At 38.9% G+C, this 18358-nt stretch overlaps 1 protein-coding gene across 8 annotated transcripts in view; it reads left to right on the top strand.

The window, feature by feature from the left end:
• Positions 1-18358, top strand: part of EHBP1 (EH domain binding protein 1) — a 321196-nt gene that overhangs the window by 247925 nt on the left and 54913 nt on the right. For 6 of the 8 annotated variants that reach the window (XM_030557932.1, XM_030557930.1, XM_030557934.1 and 3 more), the window contains 2 exons: positions 5048-5195; positions 15184-15291. In XM_030557932.1, coding sequence (XP_030413792.1) covers positions 5048-5195; positions 15184-15291 — 256 coding nt within the window. The remainder of the gene's footprint in view (positions 1-5047; positions 5196-15183; positions 15292-18358) is intronic. The other 2 variants (XM_030557937.1, XM_030557938.1) reach the window with 1 other exon arrangement.

Here is an 18358-nt window from a genome sequence, read left to right as displayed (position 1 = left end):
AGGTGCCAGTTTGACTAGCTTCTTTTAGGCTCACACTGGGTTTTAAGCTGGATCCATGTGCATGACTGGCAGTGTATTTGTTGGGCCAGATCTAAGGAGCCAGAGAGCGTTCAGCTCCTTTTTGCCTACAAAAGAGCAGCCAGACAACCAGCAAGAGGCCTTGGATGTAGCACAAGGTGATAGTTACTTAGTCAGCCATTCTTTTTTTTTTTTTTTTCCTTACGGGATTTTTTTTTAAAGCAAACTAAGAACTTATCACTTTCACAATGAAACGAAGAATTAAATTACAAATTGATCCTCTTTCCAAGTCCTGAATTCTTTCCACAACTGTACCAAGTGAATTTAAGCTTTTCTAAAAGAGACAATAATTGTTGGGGGTAGGGTTGTAATCATGATGTTTTTCTTTAACACATCCTTGGTTTGAAAGGTCAGATTCCATTTTACAGTCAGATAGTCCCAGTACACTTTAAAGGAAACATTTGGCATTGCATTGTTTATGCTTCCTCTAGTTTTATACTGTTGTCTACTCTTGTTTTCATTCCATAGGTGTTGTCAGGCAAGCGGTGACGCATGATGTATGCCAGTGGCTTTTAATTTTAATGAGATATTCTAATACTACATACAGTATACACCAGTGAAAAATATTTTCAGACTACACATTTGGGAAGAACATAGACATAAATCCAAGTACCAGCTGAAGACAGAAGATATCTAAAATATACTTGCCTATTTATTTTCATTACTGATCGTTTCCTCCTTAAACATTTGTCTAACTAGATATTAAAATCCAAACCTCATACTCTTCTATTTACAACAAGTTTATCCTGCTTGACAGGTCATATTTTGGTCACTACCTATATATTTTGAGGTATTCTGAAACTTTAGTACTGAGTACAAAACATAAATGCAATCCCTAGTGTGATCAAAGATTTAATCTGACCAGATGGACAAATTTGAGAAAGATTTTGACTTTCTGCTCTGTTTTGCAACAAGAAAGGCTGGGTTTTTTCCCCTCCTTTCTTTGTTGGAAAAAGCAGAGATCAGGCTATCCCTAGAGAAATGAGCAGGTGTGGCCATTTACAAGCATGTCTGGTTGTATTATAAACCAGCATAAAAAAAGTTTGAAATGGCTTGAATAGATCTGCTAAACAGTTTTAATGTTTCATCCCAAATCCTGTTTACTCAGACAAGAGCCGATCGAGGTCACAGTAAAAACCCAGCCTGACCAAACCTTTAAATATCTTGTAATTTTATTTTTTAGTTTTCGTCTGTGTTCTGTACCAAGTGAATAGGTACATTTTGATAATCCTTGCCTCTGGACAAGCACAGAATTCTTTTTCTTTCTGAATGGCTAATAACAGAGCCGTTCTTCCTGTCTAATGATGAAAGGGGTTGGCAGTCAAGTTCTTTTTCTTAGTTGTACTATGTAATCGGGGCATGCAAGGGACAATTTTGAGAGTTATAGCTACGTGAACTGCTATCCATGTTAAGTAGAGTTATATTTTCATTTTATGTTAACACAGATTAATCACTGACTTTAAAACCGATTTATTTTTTTCAGTTCTGTCATTAAAAGATCATTGAGCAGGATAAAGAATTTTCTTTTTTTAACATTCAACAAACGTAGTACATAGTGTTTGTGTAGCGAAAAAATAATGGAAGAGCAGATTTTTGGTGCAAACTCAATATTGTACCTGATCCACATACAACTCAATCAAAAGGCAATTAAAAATCCATAGAAACGTTCCTGGAAAATGAACAAGAATAAACTTTTTTTTTAAATAAATGTAATGAACTGTATTTGTGGGGATTTGATTGTTCGTTGCTTTCAGAAGACATGAGCATTCCATGTGTTGTAAGGCTCGTCTTTTCTAAATTTCTGATACCATTAAATGACATCATCGGCAGGGTAATGATCTCGGCAACTACACTGACAGTGTCTCACATTCTAATTCACCTTCACAAATCCGTGGCATCATTTTTGGCCAAAGTAACGTCAGTCACTGACACTTGCGGAGAGTACAAAAAGGACCCCCTAATGGCAGCCATTTTTATTTGTTTCTTAAGATCCAAAGACTGCTGAAAGGACAATTGGATAAAGCTGAGGATTGGAGAAGCTTGATTTTCTTGTTCCTGTGAAATGAAACTCTAGTCCTTTTTCTTCTCCTTCCCCTTAAAAGCAGAAGTCTGCTAGGGGGTTGTAGCTGTGTCAAAGCCGTTGGGATGCCACTGCTGATCACTTTAATTACTAGGACTAAGGAGGATAAAATTAAAAGTAGCACCATTGAAGCAGTGGAAGAAAGCTTGCCGAGATGTCGGTGAAGTGTGAAATATAAAAATTGCATACCAATACATTTTTATAGGAAGGAAACAAGGAATTACATTACTTATTCTTGAAGAGTTTGTCCTTAAATGGTGAAGTTTTACTTGCTGTGCATCCATGTGGCAGATTTTTAGACCATTAGAAAGTAATTGAGGTGGAGGAACAGAGTAAACTTTTATGTCTCCCCAGCATGGCAGATACATGACAGAGATGAAAGATTTACCTAGTTTTCTCTTTAGAATTGGACAGTTTTCTAGCATACGTTGTTGTAATAAGGGTTTTCATGTTCCTTTCTTTCCCTGTTGCAAATTCCATATTTGCGCCTTATGAGCTTAACCAGGTCTTTTTCTTGTTTTTTTGGAAGGGACAATACAAATATATTGTTTCAGAATGCACATTTTAAGTTAATTGTTTTCTAACTCGCAACTTTTATATATACTTGAATCATACCTTCAGTGTAATTCAGACTTAGTGGTTCTTCACAATCATTTCCTCCCTCAAAGCTCAATAATCAACAGTTCAAATAATATATGTATTAACCTTAAGCTATAAATATGCTGTTTTGCTCTTCTCTGCTAATGATGTTTGAATTTTAATTAATACAAACACAAGCCACAACCATCTGTATTTGCTCAAAGAGGATGCTAGTGACTATGACAATGATTCAGAGATATGAGGTCTCCTCTTTTGAAATCAGCCTACCATATTCTAGGACATCTTTTTTCTGACGTGTACCATATGAACATTCATTGTTAAGCTGCCTAGTACTTTAAAATAAGTTTGGCAAATTCCATTTGTAAATTAAATTAATTTAAATTAAAACCACAAATTTGCCTGTGTTAGGAGTGACAATATGGAAATATTTGAGGACTTTCACGTCATGTAAATTCAAATTTAATTAATGTTGCCAGATACAGTAGGTTGAAATAAAATTGATTGCTGTGTTAGTTGACTGGCTGTACATTAAATTAAACTGATTTATTGTAGTGCATAGTACACATAGAAGGTTTCTAATTTTCTTTCCTGTGTGAACTGTTACTCTGTGCCTTGTGGGAAGTTAAGGTGTGAGAAAGCAAACAAAGCAAATGTGCCATCCTGCTGAAGAGCTTGCAGGGCCCAAGCAAAATTGCCTTTATAGTGTTAGGACATTAGCAGAAAAGTAAATCAAGGCAATCTGATAGGGAACCAGAATTCTGTCAGTCAGGCTCAAGATATTGGGCTGTGTCCATATACTTTGTTTACTGTAGGGTTTTATGAGTTGTAACCTGCCCATGCAAGCTGTTAATGAGGCTAAATCTTGCTGCTTGAGGATTGAATTACAGCACACCTCTGGGCTAATGGTTATAAACAGCAAGTCCCATTAGGACTGCATTCTGATTCATTCATTTGCATTTTTCCTATTGTACCAAGAACAAAGATGAGTAAATAGCTACAAACAAACAATCTACATGGAAATAGCTAAAATGTATCTAATTAGTATTTTGTGCTTGTCTTATTAATGATTACTTAAACTAAATAGCACTTGGTAGCAGGCTCTTACAAAGATTTGCAGGTGTGGAATATTCAATTTCTTGTCTCATGGGAATGGTGTTTGCCATTTATTGTAAGAAATTAAGTTGCCAATACTGCTTTCCAAAATTAGACTGATTGGTTGTATTCTACCAAAATTAAGGCCATCCACAAAAATCCTGATTTCAACAACTATGTTATGTCTATAAATTAAGTTTGAGGTAAATTTGACTTAAAGCCACAGGCTTGGTTTTGTTGTATTTATTAGTGTTTATAGTGCACTAGTGTCTTTTAAACTTTTTTCTTAAGTTTGAAAAATGCAAGTTTTGACAAACAAAGCTTAAACTCTGTTTTTCTCACCTTTCTGTGTTTTTCAATAGTGTTGATTAAATGTGTATTTTGTAATTCATTGTGTGTTACTCCATTTCAGAAATATATGCATGACACATTTACTATTTGTTGTAATTAGTTATGTGATTGAAATTTTATAGTCCTGTAATGATGCATTTAAATTTTTTAACAGAACATTATTAACTTGAATGATTCCCTTACAAAAACACAGGATATTTGTTATTGGGTAATATTTACAATTACTGTACTGAACCCAACAAAGGGACTTTTTAAAATTAGAGAAATTCTTGTGTGCCCCAGAGTCTCCATCAACAGGTTAAATTTAGGTTACATTTTATTTTTTAAAAAACGATGGATTAGTTGAACAGTGTGGCTCAAATTCTTCTCTTACTTCAGATTTTCATCAATATAACATTCTTGAAGTTAGTGGAGTTGCTTGTGTAATTGAGAGCAGTATCTGACCCCTGATTCTAGTATTATGGTAGAATATTTCTCTCACTAGTAATTCAGTGTAGTAAAATCCTTTTTACAGTTATAATAAAATTTTTGTAGCTGTTGCTAAGAAACAAAAGTTTCTGACAATTGTTTGCATCAGGATATTTTACAGGGTATAATTTTATTAAAAAATGGTTTAAATTACAAATGATGACATTTTTAATATATGATAATATTGGATATGCTAAAAAATCTGATTCCCGCATGTCTTTAAAAATTGTGGTGTGACACCCAACTGATACAGAGCATCCTATTTATAATGTGGGCCAAGCACCATGCTGTAAACCAGTTACTATCATGATGATCAGATTGAGAATGAAATTGCATTTCTGTCAATTACTGAGTTGGCAACTGTTCAATATATCTTAGCAGCAAGATGAAGAGCGACGTCGGCAGCTGAGAGAGAGAGCTCGTCAACTAATAGCAGAAGCTCGATCTGGAGTGAAGATGTCAGAACTTCCTGCCTACACTGAAATGGCTGCAGAAAAGTTGAAAGAAAAGTCAAAGGCGTCTGGAGGTGAGTTAGGGAGCCTCGTATCTTATTCCTTTGGCAACCTAGAAACCAGAAAGGACCTTTCTGGGGGTATCACTTTTATTCACACTTGAAAATGTTGTTGTAAGAAATTGTTGTCCATCAGGTACACATATCAAAAGACTGGCAATGGATAGGTTTTCCAAATCAGAGTTATATAACTTAATTTCAAACAGTTAAGAGAATGGTGCATCTGTTACAGCAAGAATATAACTATGTAGGTAAAAACTGTTGGCTAATATTGGCCTGTTGAACTACAAATTTGACATTACCTGACATTTATAGAATTGCAGGAAATATTAGTCATATTGAAATTGTGTGGCTAAAATCTCCAGAGTTCATTGAAAATGTAGGAATTAGATGTGACCTCTGGGGGGGAAGTACGTTATAAAGATTTAAGAAACTTGACTTAAAAACAAAAAATGAGTTAGTACAACCGTTTCTGAAGGGAACTTTGAAGAAGTTCTCTGGCATTACATTGTTATTACCTGGCAGGTTGGCGCAACAATCTTTGATTTTAAATGGCAGTCTTTTCGCGTACCACTTACCTTTACAGGTTTTGAGTTGTATATTACTGTAATATTACTAAAGTGACTTTGAAATGGCATTAAAATTCATATTTCTGCCAGTGCTCCAATCTGGAGTAATGTAGTGACATTCATATTCAAATGGATAGGGAACAAATATTTCAGTCCAGGCTCCTTGCTCTTTTAGTGTCTGCTAAATATGCTAAGGAGTAATTATTTGTCTCATACTAACCCATAATTGTGAGCACAAGTGTCTGGTAAATCCAACTTTATATTTATTTTTCTAGATCTAGATTCACTGATTATGTTTTCTTTCTGTGTTCAGTACAGCTTTAAATGTTCTTTTTAGTTAATGTTACAACAGACTTGTACCATAGCTCTTCTGCTCCCTCCTCCATTTAACACTGAAGCTAAGAATGGCTGGGTAGCAGTTGTACGTTTCCATTTAAGTCTGATCTTTGGTTTACCTCCATTCACCCAGTAAATGAAGCATGGCAGGATGTCTCCAGTGTGGGGCTGTTCTTCAGTACTGAATTCACCCTAAGTAGGGAAAACATGGCCTTGATGTGGAATAAGCTGTTCAGACTTTATGAAAACTCCTCTAAGCTATTGAAAATATTGCTTCAAAGCACGCTCAAGCTGTGAGGTACAAAAGCAAACGCCGTTAAAAATGGTTACTGCTCATTTTTCCATTGCAGCCTTTCCTAGTTTGTTCCATATACTTGCATTAAACACTCTGGGCCAAATTTAGACTTGGCTGATGCAGGTATACATCCGTGGAAGTACGTAAGCCAAATTAATTGGTGACGTATATAGTAGTATAGGTTACACATAGCATTTAAGTTAGTTAGAAAACATGTAAAATGGCAGAGTAGTGTAAATTGCAATCAATTTGGCATTCTTTATCTGACATAAATATTTATCTTTTTTTATCCTGCTTTACTTTATCATTTCTTACACTGACATTATCCTATTACATCCACCTGTTAGTTGCTTTTCCTGCTGCACTTCCTCTTTCTACCTCTGAGTGTAAAATACACTTGTTTTATACACACTTTGAATGCCAAATTGGTTACAAATTACAGTGCTTTGCCACTTGCACCCACTTTCTGACCAACTTATACCACCATATATTTCACCATAGAATATGGCGCTCCATGTTTCAAATTTCCATTGAGTTTTTCTCTTAACCAGGCCTTTCCCTCACTAAATTTGTATGCTCCCTCAAAGATAGTCTTTCATTTGACCCTAGCACAAATACTCTTGTAGTGTCCGTCTTCCTTTATTCTCTTCAGAATTGTCTCTACCCTAGTGAGGGCCAATCTTCATCTCCACATTCCTAAACAGTAAAAACCAGCTGTGAAATCCTGGCCGCAGTGAAGTTAATAGCAAAACTCCCACTGATTTCAGTGGGGCCAGGATTTCATCCATAGTTTCTCTAATTCCTCTGAATAACTAAGATCCTCAGACTCCTTAATTAGTCTTCCACTTTGTCACTATTTCAAGAACACTTGATACCTCTATTTATTCCAAGTTATATCGGCTATTTAATGTCATTGTTTAGCAGTATATGAATTAGATTTTAGATCAAGATTCTGCCACTCTTATGCATGTTGAGTATTAACTCTTTACATGTGTGATTGCACCAAGTTCCTAGATGACTAATTGCAGAGTAAGATAGAAAACAACAGGAGTAAGGTGTCAAAATCTGACTACTTGAGTTTTTATCACCATCACATCTACTATTAATTATCAATTCTATTTTTTCTTGCATGACCATCTAGCATATTTTCTATTTTTGTATATACTATGCCCAGCATCACTGGTTTACATCCTCTACATTGATTTTTGTCTGCCCATATACTAATCTGGCCAAGTTATTTGGACTTCTGTCACACTTCTGTTTTGTGTTATCTGTCCACTCTGATACCCATTTACTCTTATTTATGTGAAAATTTATCACTTTCCTACATGTTCATTCTTCCACATTTTTCAAATAAAGTGAACAATAACCATCTTATTACTTATTTTTGTGGTACATACTCAAACTTCTCCACATTCTTCCATCTCATCATTCACAGTATGTCTTTGTTTTCCAAATCATTATTTACTCAAGTAGCTCCTCCTAACAAGAGGCCTTACTTGTTAACTTTACTAAGAAACAGTTGAGTGAAACTGTGCTGACATTTTTTAAAATCCAAGTAAGTTATAATAGCCCAGATCCTCAAAAATATTTAGGCACCCAACTCCCATTGATTTTGATGATGGTACGACACTTAAATATCTTTGAGGATTTGGGCCTATATATCTACCACTTATTCCTTCAGTTCTTTATTTGCTAAAAATAATCAGATTTGTTAGATAAGAACTTTTTTGTGAATACCGTCTGAGTTCTTTCCTTACGACTCTCCTCTCTTTTCTTCAGAAAGATGGTACTTGTCCATTTCTAATGTTTTAAATTTTTTTAATGAACTTCTTGCTCACTTTTGTTGGTGAAATTCTAATCTCCTTCAATATTTGTATTTACTAATTGAGAAATTTGTGTTTTGGCATTAACAGTACAATCTTATTTGAAAGCCTTGATTTAATCATGAAAATCCTAGAAAATCCATTTGCCTGTTGCAAATAGAAAACTTTCCTGGATAAGCAGCATCAACCTCTGCAGAATACAAGCTTTCTGGCAGCTATTTAGTAGGGGGAGATATGGAAGGAGGAGAAAGGGGCAGCAAAAGAGGTATGGGAGGAGGAAAAAGGGGCAGAAAAAGAGAGAGAGAATATTCCTTCTCTCTTCTGACAGATAGAAGCATTTGCTGTGGAGGCTTTAAATGTAGTAGATTCCTACTAGCTGGAGGCTGATAAGTTGAGCCCTTGAGTTGGGTCCAGGAACATCACCTTGATAGGAATCCAAACACCATTTCCTTTCCCAGCAGCTCAGGAGAAGTAGAGTTGGCATCTTATCTGGGCACAATCCTTGAACAGTGAGGCCCCATCTTTCACATTTGTGATTTGCAAATATGTTAAGTTCATTGATTATTAGGTATCTGCCGTATATCCAACCCCTACTTAGGATAGCATGTTTGTGAGGGGGACGTTGATTAGGCAGATGTGGGGAAGTGGACAGGAAGGAGAGGGAACAATTAATGAGATACATTAGAAAAGATCAGTATGGTATTGAGTGAGAGATTTTGGTAAGCAAAAGTGAGGAATAAATGCAGACCAAAAATATGGGGGAGGAGATAGAGAACACAATGTAAGAAATGAAAGAGAGGGAGAGAGAGGAAAAGAGAAGAGGAAACAGGCATTGAAATCAGCACAGGAAAAGATACACCATGATCTGTTATAGAAAAACAAAAGTAAAAAAAAAATATTAGAATTAAAAATAAAAAAAAGAAGGGATAGAAGGACTAACAAAAGCAAGAGAGATGTAGTAAGTTACAATTTTAAAAATATATTAGATAGTTGACAATATTGTTATAATTATATGTAGTATACAGTAAACACTGAACAACTGTTCTGCTCCTTTTAAGATGTCTACACTGCAAAAAAAAACAACAACAAAAAAACAACCCACACCCTACACCAGCGAGTCTGAGTCCTGATCCACAGACTTGGGCTTGCAAGGCTTACGCAATGGCACTGAAAATGGCCAGGTAGACATTCCTACTCAGGCTGGAAGTTGGGATCTGACATCACCCCCCTTCCTCTCCCTGGGCTTCAGAGCTCAAGCTCCAGCCCATGCCAGAATGTGTACTTGGCTCTTTTCAGCATCCTAGGACATTGTCCCATGAGTTCGTATTTGCAGACCTGGGCTCTGAGATTCTCTGCCCCTGGGTTTTTTTTGCCATAGACATTCCCTTAAATACTGGGTGAATGGCTTTGGGGAGTGTCCTAGGGAGGGCATGGCAGCACAGGTATCCTCACCCAGGCTAGTAAGCTTAGTCCTTGAGCTAGTAGGTATCAAGTAAACATTTCAAGTTCTGGATTTAATTTTTTTAGCAACATCTACCTTCCTTTGCAATTATCACCAAAAGCCCTACTGTCTTGTTTTAACCTTGTGTTACTCACGTACTTGAAATATTTGATTTCTACCTTCTGTCTTCCTTTTCTTCTCCACTTTTCTTTCTTTGTCAGTGTTCATACTCTCCAAACTGCATTCCGTAATCTTATAGCCAATTCTGTACCTGACAGCCATGTGAATATAGCGTCACAGTGACAGCTATGGAGACCAAAGACCTGTCCTTGTCTCCAGAGCAAGTACAGTATAGGCAGCAGTAGTGCAAGCTTGCTCACACTTCCCCTGCTAATCTGGCTCAATCAGGGCTGGCCTTCTGGGTGGGTGCCATGGTCAGGGGGTCACCATCTAAGTGCTGCAAGCTGGCAGGCCTGCCGGAGTAGGGGTGAATGCACATAAGCCCAGGGCTAGAGCCCCTGGTCAACTGGGGAGAGGGGGGACAGATGATGCCACTGAAGCTTCCAGCCTGGCAGGGAGGTGCAGCCAGCAAGGCGAGGCCCTGCAGAGCCAGGGGGCCAGCTGCTGTGTCCCCCCATGTACTTGCTGTCCTCCTGCTAGGTGGTTAGGGAGTTGTGTGGCCCAAGGAGCCCCTGGGGCTCAGAAACTCCTCCCTATGCAGCCCAGCTGGGCTCCAGGACCAGAAGCTGGTCCTCATGCTCTGTGCTCCCCACTGCTGTTCTCAAACTCAAAGAAAGGGTGCTAAAATAGAGCTTTGCCCAGAGCACCATTTTCCCTAACGCCAGCCCTGGGCTCAAACCTGACGAAAGCCTTGTCTGCACAAGAAAATTGTACCAATTTGATTAATCAGTTTAGAAACTGATACCATTAGTTTAGACACTGATGTAGTTAAATTGGTGTCACTCCCTCTTGTGTAGATGCTCTTAAATCAGTTCAAGAGTACCTTATATCAATCTAGCTTAAGATGGTATGGAATCAACTTAAGCTAAATTGATATAAGGTATTTTTAAAGTGAAATAAGAGTGTTCCCACAAGGCTGTTTCACTATTTTAATTAAATCCTTTTCTAAACTGATTGAGTTAAATTGGTATAATTTTCTCATTTAAGTGAGGCCTTTAGAGGTATGGGGTAAGAGGATAATTCAGGCTCCTTGTCCAGACCTGACAAGAATGTCAGGTGTTTGGTGATTTTTGTGCCACAACTCACCTATATCTAGTGTTTTTTACCTCTCTTGTGCCTCTGGCTTACCCTTGTTTCTTCTTTGAAAACCTTTGTTTGTCTACATTTCTTGTTTTTAACCTAATGTATTTCTTGATGAATGCTATACATAGCTTTGTGTTGACTGTATTTTAAATACCTTTGAACAATTTTCATTTTCCTTCTGGGTTCTTTTCTTCCATTGCTTTAGCCTAGCACCTCCCACATTCTTCCAAGATTCCTTATGCTGAAATTCTTTCTTTTTTCCATTTTTCTCTCTTCAGTCCAAACTTAAAACTTCAAATAAAAAAGAAACAACCTCCATATTCAAAATAGCTCAAATGTAAACAGGGTCAGAAAGTGTATATTGTGGCATCCTTAATGCTTCCTTAAATACTCCAACCGCTCTCCCACAATTAGATCATTACTAATAACATTGTCTCTGGCACACGTGATACTCCCTTACCTAGTTCCTCACCGAAGGACCAATAATATTGCTTTTACCCACCTTCCATATAGCTGCAACTCAATGTGCATCTTCCACCAAGAGCATTTTTCAGGATCATCCAGTCCCTAGAATCACAGAACCATAGAATTAGAAGTGACCGCAACAGTCATCTAGTCTAACTCCCCTGCCAAGATGCAGGATTTGTTGTGTCTAAACCATCCAAGAGGGATGGCTAGCCAGCCACCTTTTGAAAACCTCCAGTGAAGAAGCTTCCACAACCTCCTGAGGCAGTCTATTCCATTGTCCTGCTGTTCATACAGTTAGGACTTTTTTTCCTGAGATTTAATCTAAATCTGTTCTGTAGTTTGAACCCATTGTCTCTTGTACCACCCTCTGTGGCAAGAGAGACCAACTTTTCTTTGTCTTTTATATGGCACCCTTTCAAGTATCTGAAGACTGTTATCATATCCCCCCATAATCTTCTCTTTTCCAAATTAAGCATATCCAGTTCCTTCAGCCTTTGCTCATATGGCTTGCATTCCATCCCTTGGATCCTCTTCGTCACTTGCTTCTGGATCCTCTCCAGTTCCTCTACATCCTTTCTGTACATTGGTGACCAAAATTGGACACAGCTCTCAGGTGAGGCCTAACCAACACCGAGCAGAGGGGTACTGTCACCTCCCGTGACTTGCATGCTGTGCTTCTGTTAATGCAACCAAAAATTGGATTTGCTTTTTTTGCAACAGCATCTCATTGCTGATTCATCCTGAGGTGGTGATCTACAACTCTCAGATCCTTCTCAGCAGTGCTGCTGCCAAGCCAGTTATCCCCTATTCTATATTTGTGCATTTGGTTTTTCTTCCCTAAGTGCAGCACTTTACATTTGTCTTTGCTGAATTTCATTTTGTTGTCTATAGCCCAGTTCTGCAGTTTATCAAGATCCCTCTGAATTTCAGCTCTATCCTCCAAAGTATTGGCAACCTCCCCCTAGCTTAATGTCATCTGCAAATTTGATCAGTATGCTTTCTATTCTTACATCCAGGTCATTAATAAAGATTTTAAACCCAGAACAGACCTCCCTCCAATCTGACGTCATTCCATTACTAGTTACTCTTTGTTTATGGTTGTTTAACTAGTTATATATCCACTTAATGGTAGTTCTGTTGAGCCCTCATTTCTCTAGCTTATTTATCAGAATGTCATGTGAGATTGTGTCAAAAGCCTTGCTGATGTCCAGATATACTATATAATGCCCATTCTGACATCGGATCCCCTTCTTATCCTCCCCATAGCATGGCCTAGCCGACCCAGTCCCTCTACTTTCCGTTTCTCGCATAGCTTTACCCTGCACCCACATGAAAATTTATAAAAAGAACAAGAGTACTTGTGGCACCTTAGAGACTAACAAATTTATTTGAGCATAAGCTTTCATGGGCTACAGCCCACTTCATCGGATGCATGTAGTGGAAAATACAGTAGGAAGATATATATATATACACAGAGAACATGAAACAATGGGTGTTACCATACACACTAAAAGGAAAGTGATCGGTTAAGGTGAGCTATTACCAGCAGGAGAGAAAAAGAACTGTTTGTAGTGGTAATGAAAATGGCCCATTTCCAGCAATTGACAAGGAGATGTAAGGAACTGTGGGGGTGGAATATGCATGGGGAAATAGTTTTACTTTGTGTAATGGCCCATCCACTCCCAGTCTTTATTCAAGCCTAGTTTGATGGTGTCCAATTTGCAAATTAATTCCAATTCAGCAGTCTCTTGTTGGCGTCTGTTTTTGAAGAATTTTTGTTGTAATATTGCGAGTTTTAGGTCTGTAATCGAGTGGCCAGGGAGATTGAAGTGTTTTCCAACTGGTTTTTGAATGTTATAATTCTAGGCGTCTGATTTGTGTCCATTTATTCTTTTACGTAGACTGTCCGGTTTGGCCAATGTACATGGCAGAGGGGCATTGCTGGCACATGATGGCATATATCATGTTGGTAGATGTGCTGGTGAACGAGCCCTTGATGGCATGGCTGATGTGATTAGATCCTGAAAATTTATGTGCATCTCCTTCATGGTCTTCTTCCCCCAGTCTTTCCTATACTTTTTTCCTTAAAGACTCACACAGAGGAAACCCACAAAAGAATTGGCCCCACCTTTCAATCCCCTTCTTTCCCTAGCCCACCCTAATCAAATCTGCTATTAGAGTTATCCAACACATCTTCCTCTGCCCACCCCACTTCATCATCTACATCGCAGAACTCCTGACTTTGTTTATTGACTCAAATGGACTGGTTGCTGATGTATTTCAAAATGCTTTGCTCCTCTTCATTGTAGCAAGAGCCGCACTTGGAATGAGCAAAGCTGCACAAAGAACATAAGCAACTGTGTTGGGTGGATTGACAATCTAAAGAGGAAGGAAGAGTGAAACTGATGTAGAAGGAAGAGTTGCAGCAAAAAAAGAAAAATAGGGAGGCTTGAAGCATGTGAATTACAGTGATTGTAAAGATGAGCAGGTGGACAAAATAAACAGCTGTGTTCTGTATGCCTCCATGGAAAGCTTAAGTTCTGTTGTCAATAGACGTGGACCTGAGTTGCATGCCCAAAGTTCAGGGGTTTGGTTTAGCCTACTACAGAGCTAGGGGTTAGGCTTAAAAGTTCTGATCCAGATCCAAACGTCACAAAAATGGGGAGATGTTCAAGGTTAAGGTTTGGGGTCTAGGCGGTTTCTAACTACCATATTTAGACTCTTCTACGTTTGGCTGAGTTGGAAATGTATCAAAGTAAATTTTCACTAACCTGTGTGACCTCCAATTTTAAGTAATAGTTATTCTCCAATACTGCCATTTTTCCCATGTTCCTTCTAATTGTCTCCAACTTCCCTTCATATGAAAGCCATCCTCTTTCCCTTTCTGGTCTCTAAATACCCCTCAGTCCATTTCTCATGTACATGCACGCCAAACAGCAAACAGCTTCACTTGAAGAAACTAGAAATTATTTAATAAAATGTAGCTAAACATTTTGAAGGTGTTACCCAGCTTTTACTGACTTACTTTTGTTACTTGTTTGTACGTATGTACAGTATATGGTCTCTCAGTAAAATAAGGAAAGTAGGAGTCTGGACTTTTCATGAATTCTGTTCCTGGCTCAGGCACCTGCTCATCGCTTGACCTTCCTTAAGTCACCTACCCTTTCTATGCCTTGGTTTTACCCATCTACAAAATGAGGATAATAGTGTCTACCTACTTCATGGGAATGTTATGGGGCTTATTTAATTCATGTTTGTAAACTGCTTTGAGATGCCCAATGGAAGGGCCCCATGGAAGTACAAAGTATAATGAAGATTATTTATTAAAACTCTGCATTCCTTGCCAACTGGCCTCACCAGTCAGACTGGTGCTGTGACAGAGCAGTAGGTGTCTACTTGTAAGGATGGTTCTCACAATGTGTTACTCTATCAAAGATCAGCCATAATGACGAGGTGATCCACAGGTAACCTGTTAGAATGCTGAAGGGTGTAAGAAAAAGAATTGTAACTTGTGTGTTCTTTGACATTGGTCAGACATCCAGCCCAATTGAAGATTGTACCTGAGGCCAGATTCTTCCCTGATTACATCCTTTGCACCTCCACTATGTGTATATACTGAATTGCATCAATTTAAAAATATACTCATTAGTGAAAACTGGGAAATCTCCCTGCAGATTGATTTTGTTACTTCAGTTTGCGTTTCTTGCCATAGTGGTGCTCAACTGTTACTAAACTACTAATGTTTTTACTGGGATGGTGCGTGAACAAGACAAAGTACTAACGTTAACGCTACATGTTCCTACAGATGAGGATCATAATACTGAGATAAATACTAATGAGGAGATTCCTGAATGCTCTATTACAGAAGGTGGAGATGAACTTACTAACCTAGAAAATGACCTTGATTCTACTGGTAATTTAAATAATGGCTGTTCTGTGTATTTTGCATGACTAACACTTCTTCATCATCAGTATCTGTGTCTTTTATCTGTTCAGTAATGTTAGCCTAGCTGTGTGTCTTTTTTCAAATCTTTTTAACCCTTAAGTTCATTTCACTTTCCTGAATTATTTACTTACTTGTTTATTATTGCTTCAAATTTAAGATCAACAACAGAAGAAATATTTAATATAATGATGGATTCCAATGTGTGTTCCTGTTTGGAGATAAGGTTTGATTACACTAACTGCACCAGCCAAGCCATGCAGGTTTTTGTGTTCACAAGTCTGTAGCAGGATTACACTTCAAGGGGTTGGGTGCGTGGTTCTTTTTTTTTTTTTGGTTTTTTTTTTTGACTGGTCACTGTTCAGTTATTTATGTATTATGTATTTGTGCTCAGATTATGGAGCACAAATTCTGTTCAGACTTACACCGTGTGCAGTCCCATTGAGTTCCTCCCAGTGGGGTTGTATGAGGTGTTGACCAACACAGAATTGGCCGTAGGTGGCTTACAAAGTTAAAACAGTTTTTTCTATACCAAATTTTAAAATCATCAATATTATTAGAATGGCCTGTACGTGACCACTTTGCATGCTTGCCAAATAGTAATAATACGTAAGGATGATAACCTTTTTATTGGAATTTTAAACCACGGAAGCTTGAGTTCAGATTCCTTCACAGACACAACTGTGTGACAATATTTACCCATGGGGATATTCTCTCAGGTAACTAGAAGCCAGGTTTTTAAAGATATTTGGATGTCTAAAAATTCAGATAAGCACATAATGGAGTTTTCCAAAGCCTCTTAGTCAGTCAGGCACCTAACTTGCTTAGGCACTTTTGAAAATCTCACAGCGTCCGCATACTTGTCTAAACAGCTCTCTGATCCTGCAGTGCTATAGAGCCATTGGAGGGCCTTATACTCTGTCCACCCTGCCTGCTGCCAGGGTAGTCGGAAAAAGGAGCGTGGTCAGTACACCCCTTTGCTATGGTACACCACATGGCTGCTTTTTTGGTTTCGTGTGGCCCCATTACAAGTTGGCTTAAGTTAGAGCAGCCCAGAGAAGTATGGCATGCATGGAGCAGCACCAGGAACAAGGGCATGCTAGGGAGAGCTTTTAGCCATCCTGTGACTGAGGGCTTGTCTACCTGGTGGGGTAAGGCACTGTCTGGGGGTGTGAGTTCTAAACTGCATTAATGTGTTGTGCATTAATTTGTCCATGTAGACCCTGCTCATGTGCACTAAAGGTTCCCTAGGACATTTTAACATAATACTGTTTCAAACAGCATTATACTAAAGCGCATCAGCAAGGTCTACACAGAGCAATGAACATGCAACACATAGACCACCCGTAAAGCTCATTACCCCACCATGTAGACAAGTCCTCACATTCTGTCTACACTGGCTAGACCCATGGATCTGGCCCATTGTATACTAAATCAAACTGCTTTACTTTATATGTGGCTTTTTGTACATTAAATTGATGATGATCTATATATCACTTTGCTTACAATGGTTGCATATATCAGTTGATCATGTCTTGGATGAGGTAAATTGGGTGTTTGGAGCTGCAGCAACAAATGATGAAATACGTCAATTTGGAAGAGCACTCAGAGCAGGCTAATTTGTAGGCCTAATAAGCTTGAATCACGTCATTTATTATTTCTGCTTTGATATTTTCTGTGCAGAAAATATATTGAATATTTCTAGTGTTAGGTTCAAACTGATGTTCAAAAGATTCATGGATTTTAAGGCTAAAAGAAACTACTGTGGTCATCTAGTCTGACTGCCTGAAATAGAAGCCTATAAAAAGATTTTCCAGTAAATATTGGTACTTCGAGATATGTCCCTGTGGGTGCTCTATTGTAGGTGCACTTGCATCCCTGCGCTGCTGATCAAAGAGCTTCAGTAGCAGTGTCCATTGCGCCCGCACATGCACTGTCCCCCCTCATGCTGCGCCATGAGGCTAGTCAGCATGCACAGGCTAACTCCCCTCAGTTCCTTCTCAACCGCCCCTGGCTAGACACAGAGCCAGCAGCAGTCTGTTAAGACTATTGTTCCTCTGTTTGCTTCTCAGTCAGATAGTTTTCCCAGTGATAGTTCTAGTTGTCGTCTAGTTGTAATTCTTCTTTTCTTTTTCTGGCCTTTTTCCCCCTGGGGACCCTTCCCCTTATCGGGGTATGCCCAGCACCCTGGGCTTCAGGAAGTGCTGCACCTGCAACAAGGCAGTCCCGGTCGCAGATAAGCGCTCTGTGTACCTTCTGCCAGCAGGTCCAGTCGATATCCTGCAAAGACAGAGAGTTCCACCAGAAAATCATCATCTTTGAGGCAACTTTCCAACCTCAGTCTCTTGGCGGATGTGAATCTTCCCCATAATCTTTGACATCTAAGAGAAGTGTGCCGAAGTAGTAGGCCTGGGACCCCTCTCACAAGTTCTCTAAGTAACCCCAGAGATAGCTGCAAACAATTGCCATCTCACTTGGTATCTTCAGCACCGCGACCATCTTAGTCTGGTGTCCATGCCTCACAATGGCCATCGGCTCCCGGTACTGCTGACAGACCCACAGAACCTATGGGCATGGGCACCAAGTCTTCTTGTCCCTTGGTACTGAGTAAGCACTCTAAGAAGACAGTCCTGGTACATGAGTTGGCCTCAGCACTGCCAGCAGCAGTTCACCCAGCACCGGAGAGATCAGTGCAGACTAGGTCTCCACAGCCCCCGCTCCCAACAGCAGGACTTTCTGCACTGGCAGAATTCCACCAAATCAGAGACCTCAGCATACATTGTGGCACCGATCTTTTACTGGATACAGAGGATATTCCCGCAGCCATTCCATGCCCCTCTGCTGTCTTGGAACAGATTCAGAGACAGGCTACTAGGATGATCCAAGAAATGGAAAACCTGTCTTATGAAAGGAGACTCAAAGAGCTTGGCTTGTTTAGCCTAACCAAAAGAAGGTTCAGGAAGGATATGACTGCTCTTTATAAATATATCAGAGGGATAAATATTAGGGAGGGAGAGCAATTATTTAAGCTTAGTAC

The sequence above is a fragment of the Gopherus evgoodei genome, chromosome 3 (assembly GCF_007399415.2).
Source record: "Gopherus evgoodei ecotype Sinaloan lineage chromosome 3, rGopEvg1_v1.p, whole genome shotgun sequence".
Taxonomy (NCBI): Eukaryota; Metazoa; Chordata; order Testudines; family Testudinidae; genus Gopherus; species Gopherus evgoodei.
Note: the sequence above shows the minus strand (reverse complement) of the source record. Positions and strands in the feature narration are given on the sequence as shown.